Below are 20,239 nucleotides of genomic sequence, written 5' to 3' on the forward strand. Positions count from 1 at the left end.
AATCTGTTCGGAAAGAGAAGAGTCGTAGACTGTAGCTGACTCTAGCTTTTCAAATTTTGAACCGCGAAAGCACACGTACTTTCGATATTAAACTTTCGTGAGACATCCTTTCTCAGGCTTGAGTGCTCGCGGCGACGGCAACTCGTGTACTGTACAGTGCCTCCGCTCCTATACGCTTGCATTTGTTTAACATGCACGCCGCACGCCCCGCCCCGCTGCACGCCCAACTCGAGCGTCCACTCAGGCCTTACACTGAGGAAAGACCCCCGAAGGGCCCGAAACATGTCTACCAAAATGCACGTACTTTCGTTGCAGATCTTAACGAGTACTCCTTTTTTCGACAGATTGTGGGCTGCACACACATTAACGCCCAGACTGCAGTTCTCATTGAAACACTAGCTGCATTAGGTGCGACAGTGCGTTGGGCGGCCTGCAACATATATAGCACGCAGAATGAAGTGGCAGCAGCGTTAGCACACGCTGGTAAGTTTTCTGTTTTTTTTGGAACCCTTATGGTGCAACTCTATCTGTCTGTCACATCGGTAAATAACTCTGGAACTACTTACTTAGTGTAAGGCCTGAGTGGACGCTCGAAGCGGAGCGTTCTGCGGAGCGTGCAGCGTGGCGTCGGCCTCACAAGTAATTTGAGCAGCGTGCACTATAAGCAGAGATGCGATTTATTTGAAATACTTCTATTTAAAATGCAAATACAAAATGCAAAATACCTATTTTGTATTTTGCATTTAAATGCCTTTTAGTAAAAACCATTTTGTATTTTATTTGAAATACTTTTCGAGACGTATTTTGCATTTTTAATATTCATTTCAAAATGCAAAATACTTTGTGATTAAGTTTAGCCAACATTACCAGTCAAACAAAATGAAATGAACGAATGACGCTTGTATTGCCGAATTTGACCGATAGAGGCGCCTGCTAGCGCCTGGCGCTAGCGCCAGGAGGCCGATTTTTGAAATTCGACCGCTCGATTTCGTGTATTTCGTTCAGTAATATCTCCACTACTAGGCATGTAAATTCTACTAATAGAATCAAAAACTAGTGGTCAATACCACTAAATTCACAATTTATATCGCTCGTATTTCAAAAATCAGCATCTCGCCGTTTTCCACCGATTTTCGAGTGACGAAATCGAGCGATCGAAATTCAAAAATCGGCCCCCTGGTATTGTTAAAAAGCGTAATAAATAAAAAGCGGCCAAGTGCGAGTCGGACTCGCCCATGAAGGGTTCCGTATTTAGGCGATTTATGACGTATAAAAAAAAACTACTTACTAGATCTCGTTCAAACCAATTTTCGGTGGAAGTTTACATGGTAATGTACATCATATATTTTTTTTAGTTTTATCATTCTCTTATTTTAGAAGTTACAGGGGGGGGGGGGGGGACACACATTTTACCACTTTGGAAGTGTCTCTCGCGCAAACTATTCAGTTTAGAAAAAAATGATATTAGAAACCTCGATATCATTTTTGAAGACCTATCCATAGATAACCCACACGTATGGGTTTGATGAAAAAAAAATTTTTGAGTTTCAGTTCGAAGTATGGGGAACCCCAAAAATTTATTGTTTTTTTTCTATTTTTGTGTGAAAATCTTAATGCGGTTCACAGAATACATCTACTTACCAAGTTTCAACAGTATAGTTCTTATAGTTTCGGAGAAAAGTGGCTGTGACATACGGACGGACAGACAGACGGACAGACGGACAGACAGACAGACAGACAGACATGACGAATCTATAAGGGTTCCGTTTTTTGCCATTTGGCTACGGAACCCTAAAAACTGATGTTTTTTTCACTTTTTAACAATACCAGTCCAGTTGTTAATTAATAAAAGAAAAGTGTAATAATAATAAAATAAGAACTAGATGCACAATCAACCGAAATAAATGGCCACACAAGTCACAAAATGGAGCCATGGCTCTCTTTTCGTTAGTCTAGGTTTTTACATTATTTTAAGTGAGTATTATTTCCTTTATTTATTTCTCTTCTTAGGTTGGTTTTTTACAATATGTATATAAAATTAAAATATAAAAACACAAAAATAATATAAAAAATATTATAAACACATTATAAAAAACCTAACCTAGGGTGCCGCCAGCAGCGGGGCAGGGCCCAAGCTGCCGGTGGTCAGGGCCGCAGAGAGAGGAACTGACGGACTATTATTAATACCATAACAGAATTTATTGATACGCGTACTGATAAATATGACCAAAATGTCATGCATAAGGTGCCATGCCATGATATTAGACGTTTTTGTTCGGCTCGGCATTGTGTCTCTATTTCTCATGATAAATACCTAAAATAAATAAAAATATCTGAGATTTGCTCAAAAGGTATTTTATTTTGAAAAAGTATTTTGAAAATACCTATTTTGCATTTAGCATTTGAAATACAAAACGCAAAACTATTTGGTATTTTGCATTTGAAATAGTAAATCTGAAAAGTATTTTGCATTTTGTATTTAAATGCTTTTTTAAAACCATTTTGTACATCTCTGACTATAAGGCCGATGCTATGCGTTTGCATTTGTTTAACATGCACGCCGCACGCCCCGCCCCGCTGCACGCCCAACTCGAGCGTCCACTCGGGCCTTACACTTACGCTATCAAACTGAAATTTGGAATAGTTATAAAAAAAATAAAAAATAAAAATCATTTATTTCAGACTAAAGGTCCATACATGGTTAGTGAACGTGAAAATTAAAATCTTATTACTAGTGTTAGTATGACATAAAAATAGGCTAACTAAAACTAAAAACTAGGCGATGACTGCATGCAGTCTCTGCCAACGGCTGAGCATGGGGCCGTTTTCACGCTCCATAAACACGCTCAGAATGCTGTTGGGGCTGCCGCGCAGGCGACGCATCAGTGAAGCGCACCTCTTGCGCATTATCGCCGCAAAGCTGTCAATTTGTGCCTCGGCAAACATACCAGAGGCACTACAAAATCGCGGCAACCCCATCAACACCAGGAACGCGTTATTATATTGGACACGTAGGCCGTTGTATGCCTTCTGCGTATAGTTGGTCCACAGGCTGCATGTGTAGAATGACTGACAGTACGCTTTGAAAAGTATAAACAGGGCTACAACCCAGACGCATTGAAAGTGCTTTTTGACAGAGGTTCGCTCCCCCCTTGGGGACTCGGGGATTAAAACAAGTCGAGAATAGGTACTATATAATAGTAGTAGGTAAGTTAGGTCATATTATTTTAAATACTTTTATTTCATAAATAACTATCATGTTAATAATAATAATAATAAGAGTTCAAGTAAATAAAGAGAATAATAAATAATAATAATATATTTTATTAGTCAAGCAACATGGCTCAAAAGGCTGTGAAACATAAAAATTTAAATTACCACTCAAATTAAAAATACAGAATACATTAAGATATTACGTACTAAAATATAATTAATTGATTATATATTATTATTATATGTTAACAGAAGTCAATAATAGATAGTCCAGTTTTCTTGTTATTTAACATACAATAATTACGTACAACCATAAATCAACACAATGACAAAATAAGCTAAATAAATAAATAAGCTTTCTGTCTATAAGTAATGTTCAGATAAAGGGGCCTACTGATTAACAGTCCGCCGGACGATATCAGCCTGTCAGTTGTTCGGAACTGTCAACTTTTTGTTCTAACTTACAGGCCGATGTCGTCCGGCGGACTGGTAATCAGTGGGCCCCTTAAGAACTAACAAGTTTAGTAAACTAGCAAAGTTTTCCATGGTTAATTAGCTATTTCATTATTGTTTTACCTACGAGTACCATTGTTGATAAAGGTCAGTTACCTTTATCGAATATTCCTGACGCTTATTGCAATAATATATACACACACACACATACACTCTGTTAACAGAAAATTATCACAAAAGTGTGACATATCAAAAACTTTTGTGTCATATCATACGATACATTGTACGTTTAACATTTCCTCATCATAAACGGATATGGCAATTATAAAAATGCTTTTATTTCACGATTACCACTATATTCACAATATTTGTTTAGTACTTACTATAAATAGTAAACATATGTGCCTATAAATGGTAAATAAGTTCAATATTTTCTAAATGTAAAACTATTCAAAAAATTTTTTTTTTGCTTTTCGCTCTCCTGTAAACCAATGTAAGTGGCGTATGGCACAAACGTATTCTCACCCGACGGTTTAGAAATAATCGGCTGATTGTGTTGCTGTTGCTGTCACTACTATTGTTTACGATACAAAGTAGCTTGCGTGTATTTTACTGTCCCATTGTGTTTAAATACTTCCCACAGCATCGAATAGATTGAGATTATTGAACAATTTAGGTACATAAATCAGAGAAACGTAGTAGTTATATACGTTACGGAGATGTCGAAGGAAAGAATTATGGATTTAGTAGATTTAGGTAAACACTACTTAGTTTGGTAGGGAGTATTACTGCAATGTTTTGCCGCCAGAGTGCAGCACTAGCGACGTAAGTATACCATAGAGTAACTTATACACACTGTACCTTAAACTGTTTTTTGACAAGTTTTCACAATCAAATATGACATTGATTGATACATCAAGGCGGTTTGTTTACAAAGGGCCTACCCGGGACACGCGAAATCGAAACTCAGCTATCTGCCTCTTTATCGCTCGAATATACAAGAGTGATAGAGAGGTTAGATAACAAAATTTCGACTCTCTCGTTTTCGGTAGACCCTTAGATTGTGACTCATTGTGGGAGTGGCGCCCCCTACGCAGACTCGCGTAATATTCCCTGTTCTGACTACTTTACGTGAGACATTTTTGAGCCATCATTTATTTGGCTTTCCTCTACAACTGGGCCTGGATTAAAGCACTAATCGCTATAGCCAGACATTTGTGACCCACGTATTTTTGAAGTGAAAACTTCTTTAGCGGCGCTGGGCACTTTTTGTGATGGGGAAAAAATGTTAAACTCGCGAGAGGTAAGATTCGTAAGACGTAAGACGGACACGTGACCTGATCGAAAAACTGTTACATGTAATGTCATTGAGTTTTTCTTTATTGATTTAAATGCCATCTAGTGAGTTTCGCTCTAATTGGTATTAATATAACTCGAGTACTAACAGTGATGTGCTTAGGGGTTTCAAGTAATGCGACGAAATAACGCTAGATGGCGTTAACCTCAATTATACACAGTGCTGCAGAAATTTTGCACTAGTCATTGAGTTTTCACTTCTGCCAGGCGTGTCTCACTCCGCGATTTCGTCGCTTTGCTACAGGTAGCTAAAAGTACATCCGTTCGGCCCCAATTTTGGGGAAAGCCATAAGCCGCGCGTGGCGCTGTCGCCACCTAGCGGCCATATCTGTGCTGATCGTAACAGACGCGTTTTGTTAGAGAGTGAGTCTTCTGTACAAAGTACTATTATTTATTCTGTGCTTCTGCCGGCACTCCCGGGGTGCAACCCGTTGTTTTTTTTAAATAATTAATTAATTTAACCTTGTCCAGGTTTCGCAGTATTCGCCTGGCGAGGCGAGAGCGAAGAGGCCTTCTGGTGGTGCATCGACCAATGCTGCGCTCCCAGCGCCACCTGGCAGCCGAACATGATCCTCGACGACGGAGGAGATGCCACACATCTGATGCTGAAAAAACATGCCGCCGCCTTCAAACAGATTAAAGGTAATTAATAGTTAAATATACGCAATCGGGCCATTAATGACGAAATCCAAAATGGCGGTCACATTTAAAAGATAGATAAAGATAAAGATACTCAATAAAATATCTATATCTTTATCTATCTTTTAAATGTGGCCGCCATTTTGAATTTTGTTGTTTATGGGCGAATCGACCAATGCTGCGCCCCCAGCGCCACCAAACATGATCCTCGACGACGACGGAGATGCCACACATCTGATGCTGAAAAAACATGCCGCCGCCTTCAAACATATTAAGGGTAATTAATAGTTAAATGTGGCCGCCATTTTGGATTTCATCGTTATTGGTCTGATCGTGTATGTAGTCGACAGGTTTTTAAACCAAAACAAGCGAAGCGGTGGCGAACAAGCGTATGACCCGCCTAATTGTAAGCAGACACCACAGCTTACGACTCCAGAAAGGCCACAAGTGCGTTACTGACCCGCTTAAGTATTGTAAGGTATAATCTGTTCGGAAAGTTAAAAAAAAAAAAAAGTTATCTACAGTGTTTTAAATCATGAACATATGTAGCACGCTCCAAGGTTTTCCAAACTAATGTAGCTCTATTTTTTTTTTCAAATTATACCTTTCGTCTCTTTCAGGCATAGTAGAAGAGAGCGTGACAGGCGTCCACAGACTATACCAGCTAAGTAAAGCAGGCAAGCTCTGCGTTCCGGCCATGAATGTCAACGATTCTGTCACCAAGACGAAATTTGACAATCTCTACTCTTGCCGGTGAGTGCAGTTTGTCTCTCTTTAATGCAGCTGAAGAGAGAGAGAGAGGACTTTTAAAGTGGACTTTGACTACTACATTCAATGCATTAAACAACTTTTATGAAACATGTTGAAACAGGTTTCAACACTCAGGGGTAAACTGAAACTGACTGAACTGCATGAAATGTGGATGTCAAGTGATTAATTCAGATTTACGCCACTAGGTGGCACTTCCAACGCTTGAGGAAGCGTACGTAAGTTTGGACAGCGCAGGACACCCAGCTTTTTAGTGTGAAACAGGGATGTTGCGAATATCCGCATCCGCAACCGCGGAACTTCCGCATTATTTTCAACATCCGCATCCGCATAAAATCGATGCGGAGTTTAATGAGGATGCGGATGTGGAACAGGTCGGTACAGGGACGTCTTAGCATCGGCGTAACTGCTAGACTGCTAGGTAATTTAGTCATTAACCAAAAAAACCTATTAGAAATTAGCAGTCAAGCGTGAGTGGGTCTTAATGTACGGAACCCTCGCAACGCGAGTCCGACTCGCACTTGGCCGGTTTTTTGAAATAAAAATTACTAAAATGTATTATTTGACGTTTTTTATGTACCTATCAGGGATGTTGCGGATGCCGATTTTTTGACATCCGCGGATGCGGATGCGGATGCGGATATTTAAAGGCTCACATCCGCGGATGCGGATGCGGATGTCAAGATAGTACCATAAAAAACGTCAAATATTACATTTTAGTAATCTTTATTTCAAAAAACCGGCCAAGTGCGAGTCGGACTCGCGTTCCAAGGGTTCCGTACATTAAGTCCCACTCACGCTTGACTGCTCATTTCTAATAGGTTTTTTGGTTAATGACTAAATTACCTAGCAGTCTAGCACTTACGCCGATGCTAAGACGTTCCTGTACCGACCTGTTCCACATCCGCATCCGCATTAAATCCGCATCGAGTTTATGCGGATGCGGATGTTAAAAATAATGCGGAAGTTCCGCGGTTGCGGATGCGGATGCGGATATTCGCAACATCCCTGGTACCTATCTTGACATCGGCATCCGCATCCGCGGATGTGAGTCTTTAAAAATCCGCATCCGCATCCGCAGATCTCAAAAAATCGGCATCCGCAACATCCCTGGTGTGAAATGTTAATGACAAGTTTTTAATTCCGATTGAGGCCACAAGGTGGCAGACCCAATGGCGCAGTTTCTATAAAGCCTCATAATAATTGTGATCGTCTTATTTTCCAGTGAAAGCATAATAGACGCCCTAAAAAGAAGTACGGACCTGATGTTCGGTGGGAAACAGTCGGTAGTGTGCGGGTATGGGGAAGTCGGCAAAGGGTGCTGTCAAGCGCTCAAGGCACTGGGATGTGTGGTGAGTGAACAGTAGTCCACAGTGAGAGTACGGACCTGATGTTCGGCGGGAAGCAGTCGGTAGTGTGCGGGTATGGGGAAGTCGGCAAAGGGTGCTGTCAAGCGCTCAAGGCACTGGGATGTGTGGTGAGTGAACAGTAGTCCACAGTGAGAGTACGGACCTGATGTTCGGCGGGAAACAGTCGGTAGTGTGCGGGTATGGGGAAGTCGGCAAAGGGTGCTGTCAAGCGCTCAAGGCACTGGGATGTGTGGTGAGTGAACAGTAGTCCACAGTGAGAGTACGGACCTGATGTTCGGCGGGAAGCAGTCGGTAGTGTGCGGGTATGGGGAAGTCGGCAAAGGGTGCTGTCAAGCGCTCAAGGCACTGGGATGTGTGGTGAGTGAACAGTAGTCCACAGTGAGAGTACGGACCTGATGTTCGGCGGGAAACAGTCGGTAGTGTGCGGGTATGGGGAAGTCGGCAAAGGGTGCTGTCAAGCGCTCAAGGCACTGGGATGTGTGGTGAGTGAACAGTAGTCCACAGTGAGAGTACGGACCTGATGGTCGGCGGGGAGCAGTCGGTAGTGTGCGGGTATGGGGAAGTCGGCAAAGGGTGCTGTCAAGCGCTCAAGGCACTGGGATGTGTGGTGAGTGAACAGTAGTCCACAGTGAGAGTACGGACCTGATGTTCGGCGGGAAGCGGTCTGTAGTGTGCGGGTATGGGGAAGTCGGCAAAGGGTGCTGTCAAGCGCTCAAGGCACTGGGATGTGTGGTGAGTGAACAGTAGTCCACAGTGAGAGTACGGACCTGATGTTCGGCGGGAAGCGGTCTGTAGTGTGCGGGTATGGGGAAGTCGGCAAAGGGTGCTGTCAAGCGCTCAAGGCACTGGGATGTGTGGTGAGTGAACAGTAGTCCACAGTGAGAGTACGGACCTGATGTTCGGCGGGAAGCGGTCTGTAGTGTGCGGGTATGGGGAAGTCGGCAAAGGGTGCTGTCAAGCGCTCAAGGCACTGGGATGTGTGGTGAGTGAACAGTAGTCCACAGTGAGAGTACGGACCTGATGTTCGGCGGGAAGCGGTCTGTAGTGTGCGGGTATGGGGAAGTCGGCAAAGGGTGCTGTCAAGCGCTCAAGGCACTGGGATGTGTGGTGAGTGAACAGTAGTCCACAGTGAGAGTACGGACCTGATGTTCGGCGGGAAGCGGTCTGTAGTGTGCGGGTATGGGGAAGTCGGCAAAGGGTGCTGTCAAGCGCTCAAGGCACTGGGATGTGTGGTGAGTGAACAGTAGTCCACAGTGAGAGTACGGACCTGATGTTCGGCGGGAAGCGGTCTGTAGTGTGCGGGTATGGGGAAGTCGGCAAAGGGTGCTGTCAAGCGCTCAAGGCACTGGGATGTGTGGTGAGTGAACAGTAGTCCACAGTGAGAGTACGGACCTGATGTTCGGCGGGAAGCGGTCTGTAGTGTGCGGGTATGGGGAAGTCGGCAAAGGGTGCTGTCAAGCGCTCAAGGCACTGGGATGTGTGGTGAGTGAACAGTAGTCCACAGTGAGAGTACGGACCTGATGTTCGGCGGGAAGCGGTCTGTAGTGTGCGGGTATGGGGAAGTCGGCAAAGGGTGCTGTCAAGCGCTCAAGGCACTGGGATGTGTGGTGAGTGAACAGTAGTCCACAGTGAGAGTACGGACCTGATGTTCGGCGGGAAACAGTCGGTAGTGTGCGGGTATGGGGAAGTCGGCAAAGGGTGCTGTCAAGCGCTCAAGGCACTGGGATGTGTGGCAACTCTTCAGTGAGATAGGATTTCATAGGATAATACCCCATTGCATTAGCATCTATGCTGCATCGGTCTAAAATGTTACTCGTAGTATAGTCTATAGCTAGTCTTTTTTAGATTAGAAATTTTATAATTATAACCTTAAAAGTAGTGGTAATTCTATCCCTCCAAAATTAAAATTTGAGTAATTATGCACTAAATTATAGTGTCGTTTACATATTACTAGCGACCCGCCCCCGCTTCGCACGGGTTAACAAATTATACATAAACCTTCCTCTTGAATCACAAGTAATCACAACTACACATTTTATCCTCGACTTAAAATGCCTCGGATTTAATTTCTTACCCATTTTGTACTTTGGCACAGTGACAATAGTACCTACATACGAGATCTTTAGCGACTTTCATATGATTGTCACTGTGACAAGGTACCAAATGAGTTAAATTAAATTCTTTGACTGTACTTTACGTTTACGAGAGCGTAATCATCAAATCATACAATAAATAGTAAAGTGGAAACTTTTTCAGGTGTACGTTACAGAAATCGACCCTATCTGCGCGTTACAAGCTGCCATGGATGGCTTCAGAGTTGTCAAATTAAATGAGGTACATACATAATATATTATTTGAAGATTATGAGGTAATATATTATAACATATTTGGATTTTTTAGAGTCTGATCAATTGATCATTAATTATACAACGTTAACCTTTTGAACGCCTATAGTGCGCGGCGTATCATCGTGAACCTTGTTGCAATGCACGAAGGTTGATATTGGGCTGTAGCCGCGCGCGTCAGTTGACGTCTTGACTCTTGGCGGTCAAAGGGTTAAAAAGTATTGGCTTATACTGGCATAATAGTATTTTATGCAACCGTTGTTTAAGAGAGGTCAAAAAAGGCGAGTGGCGTGAGTAACAATTTGAGACGAAGCCGAAAATTGTTAATAAAGACGCCACGAGTATTTTTTGACTCAGTTAAACAACGTTGCATACAATACTTTTTCTACGACCAAGCACTAATTTTGAAATAAAATTGTAAATTTAACAAATATTTTTAATTCAAGAAGTAGCAAAAATGGAGGGTACGGGCGGGAAAAGAATGAATGAATGAATGAAATTAAAAAAAAACATGTCTATGATTCACTTATTTGTCAGAGATGACATTTAAAATAAGGTTGGCAACACTGTATTTCATTCAATATTTTTTAAGTGGACATTACACGAAGTATCGTAAAATCGCCAAAAAGATACTGCGTGTATGCACAAATTCTTTTTTGGGGAATAGACTAAAGACTTGTCTTGACAACTATAAGGTAGGGTTTTAAAGGTGTGTGCACGACCCTTTAAATGACAAATAAAAGTACGGGAGTAGAAAAAAGTATGAAACTAATTTTCATCTACGAAGTTTCAATGTTGTTTCAATGATTAAAGAGAAAACTAATACGATCTTTGTGTCACAGGTGATAAGACAAGTGGACATCGTAATAACAGCGACCGGCAATAAAGGGGTCGTCACACGCGAACACATGGAGAGAATGAAAAACGGTTGCGTTGTATGCAATATGGGACACTCCAACACTGAAGTTGATGTGCATGCCCTGCGGACACCCGACTTGTTGTGGGAGCGAGTGAGAAGCCAGGTGAGAGAGACGCAAGACTGGAGAAATTATTCTAGTTCTGCCTCTAAATGGGGTTGGCCGGTCGAAGTATTTAGCAGATGACGCCATCATAGCTTGCCCTGTCAATCCCTAGAATTGTGTCAAATTTTTGTTTTTTTAATGCCCTGGATTGGCCTTTAAGCCAAATCTCATAGAAAAAGGGGCAAGCTATGATGGCGCCATCTATGCAAACCTTTGGACAGTTGCCAACCCCATTATCGAAACTGTTTACACTTAATTTGACTAGAATCGTTTGAGAAAAGCGACCCGTAGAGGAGAACATCCGGATCTGGTGCGCCATCTTTCAAAAACATTGCACCATACCTTTGGCCTATTCTCGACTAGATGGCGTTGATTTCAATATAATTACAAATTAACACATATCAGTGAAAGAATAAGGATCCAAGTCAAATGGCGTTCGAACAGTTTTAATCTTCTGTCAAAAGATGGCGGTGAATTTACTCTGGCTACATAATTTACCATGACAGTAACTCTCTATAAAATGAAATGAAATGAAATGAAATCGTTTATTTCAGGCAACTAGTGGCCCATATATAAATACCTTAAAAATAGCATACATATTATAAAAATATAACTAAACACTAAAAAACACATTATGAAACCTATACTCTTTGCCCCAAGCTATAGCGGTGACGCTTCGCTCGGTCAATCATTATTTTCAGTCATTACGACGTATTTCGTTGAGAAGAAATCTCCAAATTCAATTAATCATGCAATAATTACTTACATTTTTCCGGCTGAGTGTGAATCGTAATGTTGTATCTTTAACCCTTTAACCGCCAGAGTCTGATATATAAGACATTACATATCCAGCTCATTTCTGCGGCAAAATAAGATAAATAAGATAAAGATCTGATTTGGTTTTTACATCACATTTATAACTCCCGTAACTATGCCAACCTTACTCTGCGTGGTACAATTACTGTCGGTGGCGACACGAGCACGCTCGATCAAAAATTGCTGGCGGTTATAAGGTTAAAAATAGTTATTTAACTATTTTAATATTGACTTTTTTTACAGGTGGACCACATAATTTGGCCGAACGGAAAGCGCATAGTACTACTCGCCGAAGGTCGCCTCGCGAACCTGTGCTGTTCCTCTCTTCCCTCATTTGTTGTCTCTGTCACGGCCGCTACGCAGGCCCTGGCTTTAATAGAGCTGTATAACGCACCCCAACATCGATACAAGGTAAGTTTTGTTTAATTTCTGCGCGAAAAAACACTGTTGATGTCAGTACCTTTCCCCAAATTATAAAGCCGTAGCGTAAAATTCGGTCCACATGTGCAGGGTAATGTAGATTTTCGCGTAACTCATGCTGTTCTGTTCCTCTCTTTCCTCATTTGTTGTCTCTGTCACGAAATGCAGGATCTAGTTTTGATAGTGCTGTATTACATTTACATACCGCTTACGTGCATGTAATGTGCTCATTAGGCAAAACAATTTGGCCAAAATTAATGAAATTGTATATATTATATCGTCAGGTGATAAGCAAAAGTCACTAAGTTCCACCACAAGTTCATAGCCATAGTGAACCATATTAGTACGAAAAGAAGGTTGATTTTTGTTTAAATATTTTATAGTAGTTAGTCACTTTTGCTTGTCATCTGACGATATGTACATACATACATAGTCTTCGACCATATCAATTACATATTTGATATTGACTGCTCTAATGTAAATAGTCCGATCGTATTACAACGTATTGCTCTGATGAACGGCGTTCTTTGCGATAAGGACCATTTAAGTTACTATTTTAGCCCCACATTACAAACCCTTAGCGTAACACTTACTGTACATATGCATGGTAATATTTGTAATTCAATATACATATTATAACAGCAGCAGCGTTTTATTCCTACGTTTTATATTTATTGAAAATACTCGCAAGTTATATTATTTAACACTAGCGACCCGCCCCGGCTTCGCGTTGGTTAACAAATTATACATAAACCTTCCTCTTGAATCAATCTATCTATTAAAAAAAACGCATCCAAATCCGTTGCGTAGTTTTAAAGATCTAAGCCAGTGTTGGCCGAAACGTTAATGCAATTGAAAATGTTGGCCAATAACCATTATAAATTGAACCGTAAACTGTAATCGTTCGTTACGGTTTAGAGTTCAATTTATAATGGTTAATGGCCAACATTTTCAATTGCATTAACGTTTCGGCCAACACTGATCTAAGCATACATAGGGACAGACAGACAGCGGGAAGCGACTTCGTTGTATACTATGTAGTGATTTAATGTCAATTTCAGGCGGACGTATACTTACTTCCAAAGAAAATGGACGAATACGTAGCCAGCCTCCATCTGCCCACCTTTGACGCTCATCTCACGGAGCTCACGGACGAACAGGCCAAATACCTAGGTCTCAACAAGGTCGGACCTTTTAAACCTAACTATTATAGGTACTAGCATAGAGGGAAGATCGCTCCTCCGTAATATGGCCACTCGATAGTAGACCTTATCATGTTGCAATAGAGTTTGAATTAAGATATAGTCAGACAAGTACCTAGTTCTGTTCAAGATGTATGTATTTTTATATTTCCTTTTGAAGCGGTGTATTTATTTTGTCCTTGGAAAAAATCGTTAGTAGGCTCTGATACGTATGGAAAATTGGAAATCAATAAAAATGTACAGGAATAACAATAACATAACAAAATATTAAATAAATGTAGAATATCCTATGATAAGGTCTGTGGCCACGCGACTTTTAATGTTACCTCTCGGCACTGAAATCTTCATATCGTCGCTATACTTACTCAACCTCATATCTGCAACAATCATTTGATGGAAATGTCGCTTTTCTTTCATTCGGAATACGGGTGTTTTTGTCATCAAATGAGTGTTGCAGATACGAGGTTGAGTAAATAGCGGCGATATTCTTCGCACTTTTTGAGAAAAGCACATGTTTACATGCCTAACTCGCATTTTATACGACCTCGCTAAGACGGCCGTTAAAATCAACTCTTCGGCATTTCTAGAATTCAGTATTTGGACGAACTGTAGTAGTATATATTTTTTTCAATATGATTTATTTCTCAGTTCGTCAACTGTTGTATAATGATATTAGTGATAAACCATAGACAAAAGAATACTGACAGCCATAAAATAAAATGTTTTAGCTGCAAATTTAGCAGCTTAAGTAGATGGCGTTATGAGGCCACTTAAAATTTGTGGTTGTATATTTGGAATTTTTAAGGTGTACAAATGTTACTTGAGAACTTTCTTACAATTTGGACATCTTAAAAAAACGAAATATAGTTTGGTTTTCGTCAGTAGAAAAAGGCGGTAAATTTAAAAAGTAGGTGCGAAGCGTTGTTCTCCCATAGAAAATTAGAATTTCCGCCTTTTTCTACTGACAAAGCGGGTTTGCCAGAGTATATAGCTGGATTGTCAAATGTTTGTCAAGCTATTTAGCGGAATTTTCGACAATTTAACTACTAAAAGTGTATAAAATCACACGTAGTGTTATATTTGTGAATATTCGTTGCGATTTTAAATTAAACCAATGATTTAAGGTAGTTTTTGGTTTAAAAGTAAATGCACTTTGTGTTTTGGCAAGAATTTAAAGTTGGCATTTTATACTTATTTTTTTACTAGGCATTTGGATTTATTAAAATTATTTGTAACTAGCGACCCGCCCCGGCTACGCACGGGTTAACAAATTATACATAAACCTTCTTCTTGAATCACACTATCCATTAAAAAAACCGCATCAAAATCAGTTGCGTAGTTTTAAAGATGTAAGCATACTTAGGAACAGACAGCGGGAAGCGACTTTGTTTTATACTATGTTGTGATTGAAGGTTAATATATCAACTTTTGGTCCAAATTTTCAACGGCATATCGCAGTTTTAAAAGAGCGTCACAATTAGTACATTACATACCTAGGCTTTAAAGTAAGTGTAAGGCCTGAGTGGTCGCTCTTGTTGTGCGTGCAGCGGGGCGGGGCGTGCGGCGTGCATGTTAAACAAATGCGCACGTATAGGAGCGGCCTTAGTGCACGCTGCTCACATCACAAGTGAGCCCACAGCCACGCTGCACGCCCCGCCGAGCGAGCGTCCACTCAGGCCTTACACTAAGAAATGTCTCAGGTGATCTGAGTCTTTTTTATTTACTGGACGAGGTATACTTTTTTTCTGCTCGACGGAGCCGGAAAGCGGCAACTTCGCTTAGCTCAGCGGGTCAAAAGTTCATGCTTTCCGGCCGGAGGGCAGTAAATAATATTTTAACTTACTAGCTTTTAATATAGAGTTTATCCTGCGATTAATTTTTAATGAAGCTGATAAGAAGACAAAGACAAGTAGATAATAAAAGCTGTCAATCGCCATATAAAAGCATTATTGCAAATGTGTAGGTATATGAAATTGATATTATAATATCATGTCATTTGCGACATTTGAGGCTTGGTATAGAGACTATATATATATCTATATTCTTTCGAAGCGGATAAATACTCGTACAGTTGTATTGCATAATTGTTTTCCATCGTATTTTCACGGAAACGTACGAACGTGTCTTGCTATTTCAGTCAGTCTCGGTACAAAAAGTACTGAGGTTGACTGAAGAAGCATGACAAATAAGTTTCCGAGAAAATACGATGGAAAACAATTACCTATGGACTACATCTGTAGGTCAATTTATAAGTAATTATAACTTTGAATACTTGCCAAAAATGTAGCACGTTCTTCAATAGTTGACCGAACGGTATTGTACAATTGTAATGTATATTTATTTGCAATTTTGTAACTATAGTTCGTTTGTTTTTAGCATTAGAAAGAACTTGCAAGAAGGTAAGCGATCTTGACATGTCTTTTAATTGAAAAACGATTTTTAAAAATCAAAAACTATTACTTATGAAAGCAGAAGAATATAAATGATCGTATTAGATTCATAATTGCCGTAACTTATTTTTAAAATGTGTTTTTCAATTAAAAGACATATCAAGATTGTTTACCTTATTTCTAATGCTAAAAAATACGAACTATAAAAACAATTAGCGAATGTAGCCTAGTTAGTAAATGTACAAATGGATCGATATGACAAATATAGGAAATGCAGTAGGGTGTAAAAACGTTTTAATGTGTATTTATTTCGTTTGAATATGTTACCCATCGAAGCCTTGTGAGATTTAAGAAACCTATGTATAATATTAATACTTATTAATCATGATACAGATGTAGGTAGTGAATAATCCCGTATTTTCACGGAAACGCAAGAACGTGTTATGCTATTTCAGTCAGTCCCAGTACAAAAAGTACTGAGGTAGACTGAAGCACAGAGAAAAAAATACATAGAGTGCTCACTCCATACATCAGTTCAGACTATTAATTTCAGTGTCTACATCTAGCGTCGAGTAGCGGAACTATCAGTACTGCTACTTGACAATAGATGTAGCACCGACCGGAAAGTCTTATCTCAACAGCATAAGACGTTCCGGTCGGTGCTACATCTATTGTCAAGTAGCAGTACTGATAGTTCCGCTACTCGATGCTAGATGCTTATAGTCTTTTTGGTACTAAAACTGATGTACGGAGTGAGCACTCTATGTATTTTTTTCTCTATGACTGAAGTAACATGACTAATACGAATGTTTCCGAGAAAATACGATGGCAAAGGATTGTTCACTACATCTGTACAAGTATGCTCTCTTGGAAACCAACCCTAGATATGTTATACCCATGTACAATTGGACATTCGCGAACATATATCGGTACCATATAAAATGTACAAAACAAACAACAAAAACATTTACATAGTAGTCATTTTCGAGGTTTCCGGGGGTTATTCTATGTCATTTAACCTTTATGAATAAGTTTTAATGAAAAACAAGACAAGATTTTAATTCGACCAGCTTTTGTTTGAGTGGGTCATAGTGGCTTAATTTTTTTTAAGTCATGTTAATGTAACATAATCGTGATATTCGTGATATCGCTGAAACGGTTACCTTTTATTTTTTTATTGTTTTTAGGTTATGTAAATTGTATTGATGAATATAATATATGTTTGTTATTTGGTTCGTATGCGATTCATATTTTTATGTTATTTTTGCTATATTTTCTGTGAAAGGTATTTTTTTAATTTATTACATTCCGAATTGTTAAATAATGAGAGTATTTGATGCACGATTTTGATACACGAGTATTTTATGTACCAATATCAAACATTTTATTACTTTTTGTGAATAAAATATTCGATAGAAATATAATCGATCTAAGGCTTGGTATAAATAAATACACACTGTAGTTAAAAAACATGTTTAAACAAAAACTAATTTTAAATAATTTCTAATCCAATATCAAAAATGTAGTATTCTCTATTTCAGTGTTTTTCAAACTTTAGTACGAACAAAATGTTTCTCTTATGTATTGTTTTAAGGCTGGCAGATTTGGCATATTTTTAATAATCATCTAGAAATGAAACCTTAATAAAGATAAATAATCGACTGTACCGAAGCTCTCATTATTTAAGTAAACTGTACATTGAAAATCAAGCCGTGTGTAGTATAAAAGTGATTTGTATGTGACGAGTAAATGAAGTTTCATTAAAATTTAAAACACCGATTTTCTTACAGACATAATTTAGAACCATAAATAACATACTAAGTGCCCGCACACATAGCCACGATACGACGTCGTATCGTGGCTATGTGTGGTGGCCATAACCGCCATGGCTCAGACATTTAAAAAAAAATCTGAAAACGGAGTCGACAAAAATCCATACACTTATTGAACCTGCTTAGAAATATAAAATTTCGCTTTCGCTCGGAAAATTATTAGGTAATAACTAATAAAAAAACACAACAACAACACAAAATATCACTGTATGGTGTTTTTAAAAACATAACGGCTCCTCTACACGATGGGCCAACGCCGGCCACTCCAAGGGACGTATTTATGCGTTAGAGGGAGCAAGTGATATTGCTATCTCATTCTACCGCATGGCTGCGTCCCTTGGAGTGGCCGGCGTTGGCCCATCGTGTAGAGGAGCCATAATACATACTTAGGTACCTGAATACGTAACGTGGCATATGGTTCTTAATTTGGCCTTGTATAAAAATTGGGATCTAAAGAAACAATAAATAATATTAGAAAAAGAGTGGAGACATCCCTAGGACAATAGATCTTAATTTCGTACTAAATGCTTTAAAACTGTACCTCTATTATATGCAAAACTGCGTCGGGCGCCACTAGCTCAAATAGTAAACAATGTCAATGTCATGAACCAGCTTGGAAGGCAAAACAGAGTGCAACTGGTATGGATCCCAGGGCACGAGGGATTCATAGGCAATGAAAATGCAGATGAACTTGCCAGAACCGGATCTGAAAGTAACTTTATAGGTCCGGAACCATTCGTGGGGCTCTCACAGGGAACCATCACAACGGCTATTAAAGACCATGCCAAGACCAAACATCAGGAAGAATGGAACAGTCTGACGGGTCTAAAGCATGCAAAGCTCTTCATGCAAGGAGTAGACTCCGGCTGGAGCAAAAAGCTTTGGAAACTTAGCAAAAGACAACTCCAAATCATAACGGGGGTGTTCACTGGCCATTACGGGGTCAAGGGAATTCTGACCAAGATGGGACATTCTGACAACACCGATTGTCGTATGTGTGGCGAAGAGGAAGAGACAGTGAAACACTTAATGTGTGAATGTCACGCCCTAGCCAGACAAAGAATGAAGGACTTTGGAGCAGGATATCTGGAACCAAAGGACTTTAAAACGCTACCCATGAGCTCCATCATCCGACACATGGATATGGTGAGAAAAGCTCTTGAGTAGCTGACGGATCTTCTCCAGGGGGTAATTGCACAAAAGATCCCTATGGGTCGAAGTGTATCCGTAAGGGCCCCCGAAAATAATAAGATAAGATAAGATAAACAATGTCATATTTATTCGTAACAAATAACCTGTGAAAACCTATCAAAAGCTGTTTGGGCTTTTTCTAAAATAAATATCGAAAACCCTTTTCTAAAATAAATTCTTTCAAATCTGGACGTTCTTGGGCTCATTCTACTCAGAATCGACAGCACTCTCCATCCTACCATTAAAAAAAGATGTCAAAAAATTTTGTATGAAAATTGTACATTCCACTACGTCACGTTACATACAAGTGAAATTTTTTCTCATACTTAAAACGTGACGTAATGGAATGGACATTTTGGGACATCTTTTTTTAATGGTAGGATGGAGAGTGCTGTCGATTCTGAGTAGAATGAGCCCAAGAACGTCCAGATTTGAAAGAATTGGGTTTTCGATATTTATTTTAGAAAAAGCCCGTTTACGGCATTGTTTACCCTTTACCGCATGACGTTCCATATATGGCCGTTATAAATTCTACTCTATTGACAGCTATCCAAGTTTAAATTAAAACAAATAATTTTGAAGGTCATGCGGTAAAAGGTGAATACGGTTACTCTATGGTTTACGGTGTGTGCTAGTGCTGCGCTCTGGCGGCAGAACATTGCAGTACCGTAATACTTCCCATTGCAAAATGCCATGTTTTTGAATAATGTAGCGAAAATAAATAAGATCCAACTTTGAAATAACCTTATTATAGGCATGTGATGTCTATACTTTTCTAGTGTCTATGCTCTAATATTATTTATTGTGAGTGTGGAGTTACTTTTAGTGAAAAAGCCTAAACCACGGATTCGTAGCGATGTTAAGATATTGTTGCAATGTTTTAATAAATAAAGGTTTTCGTAAAGTCATTTTGTTTTTTTTCCTGGTTAACCCTTTTAACGCCAAGCGTATCACGTGCGGCGAGGCATAGTGAACCTTGTCGGAAAGCACGAAGGTTGAAATTGCCATATTAGGCTGAAGTGCGCGCGGTAGTTGACGTCTTTGGCGGCTAAAGGGTTAAAATAGACCTTTACACCTTAACCCAGACAATCCAACCTCTAGACAGCATAGTCGCGCTACCCCCTCTGCCACACATACGGTAGCGTTACTCCATCTTCGAGTCAATCCCGTACCGTGATTGGTCCGTGTCTTTGAACGGACCAATCACGGCACGGGATTCGCT

The 20,239-nt window shown here is 39.8% G+C and overlaps 1 protein-coding gene across 1 annotated transcript in view; it reads left to right on the forward strand.

Moving 5' to 3' along the window:
• LOC134659177 (adenosylhomocysteinase-like 1) overlaps window positions 1–13,709 on the forward strand; it is a 33,597-nt gene extending 19,888 nt beyond the window's left edge. The window contains exons 3-10 of the mRNA XM_063514809.1: window positions 345–483; window positions 5,494–5,664; window positions 6,282–6,414; window positions 7,655–7,781; window positions 10,056–10,133; window positions 10,987–11,166; window positions 12,226–12,393; window positions 13,464–13,709. Coding sequence (XP_063370879.1) covers window positions 345–483; window positions 5,494–5,664; window positions 6,282–6,414; window positions 7,655–7,781; window positions 10,056–10,133; window positions 10,987–11,166; window positions 12,226–12,393; window positions 13,464–13,622 — 1,155 coding nt within the window. The 3' untranslated portion in view covers window positions 13,623–13,709. The remainder of the gene's footprint in view (window positions 1–344; window positions 484–5,493; window positions 5,665–6,281; window positions 6,415–7,654; window positions 7,782–10,055; window positions 10,134–10,986; window positions 11,167–12,225; window positions 12,394–13,463) is intronic.
• Window positions 13,710–20,239: the final 6,530 nt, after the last annotated feature.

Source organism: Cydia amplana, chromosome 24 (assembly GCF_948474715.1).
Source record: "Cydia amplana chromosome 24, ilCydAmpl1.1, whole genome shotgun sequence".
NCBI classification, from domain to species: Eukaryota; Metazoa; Arthropoda; class Insecta; order Lepidoptera; family Tortricidae; genus Cydia; species Cydia amplana.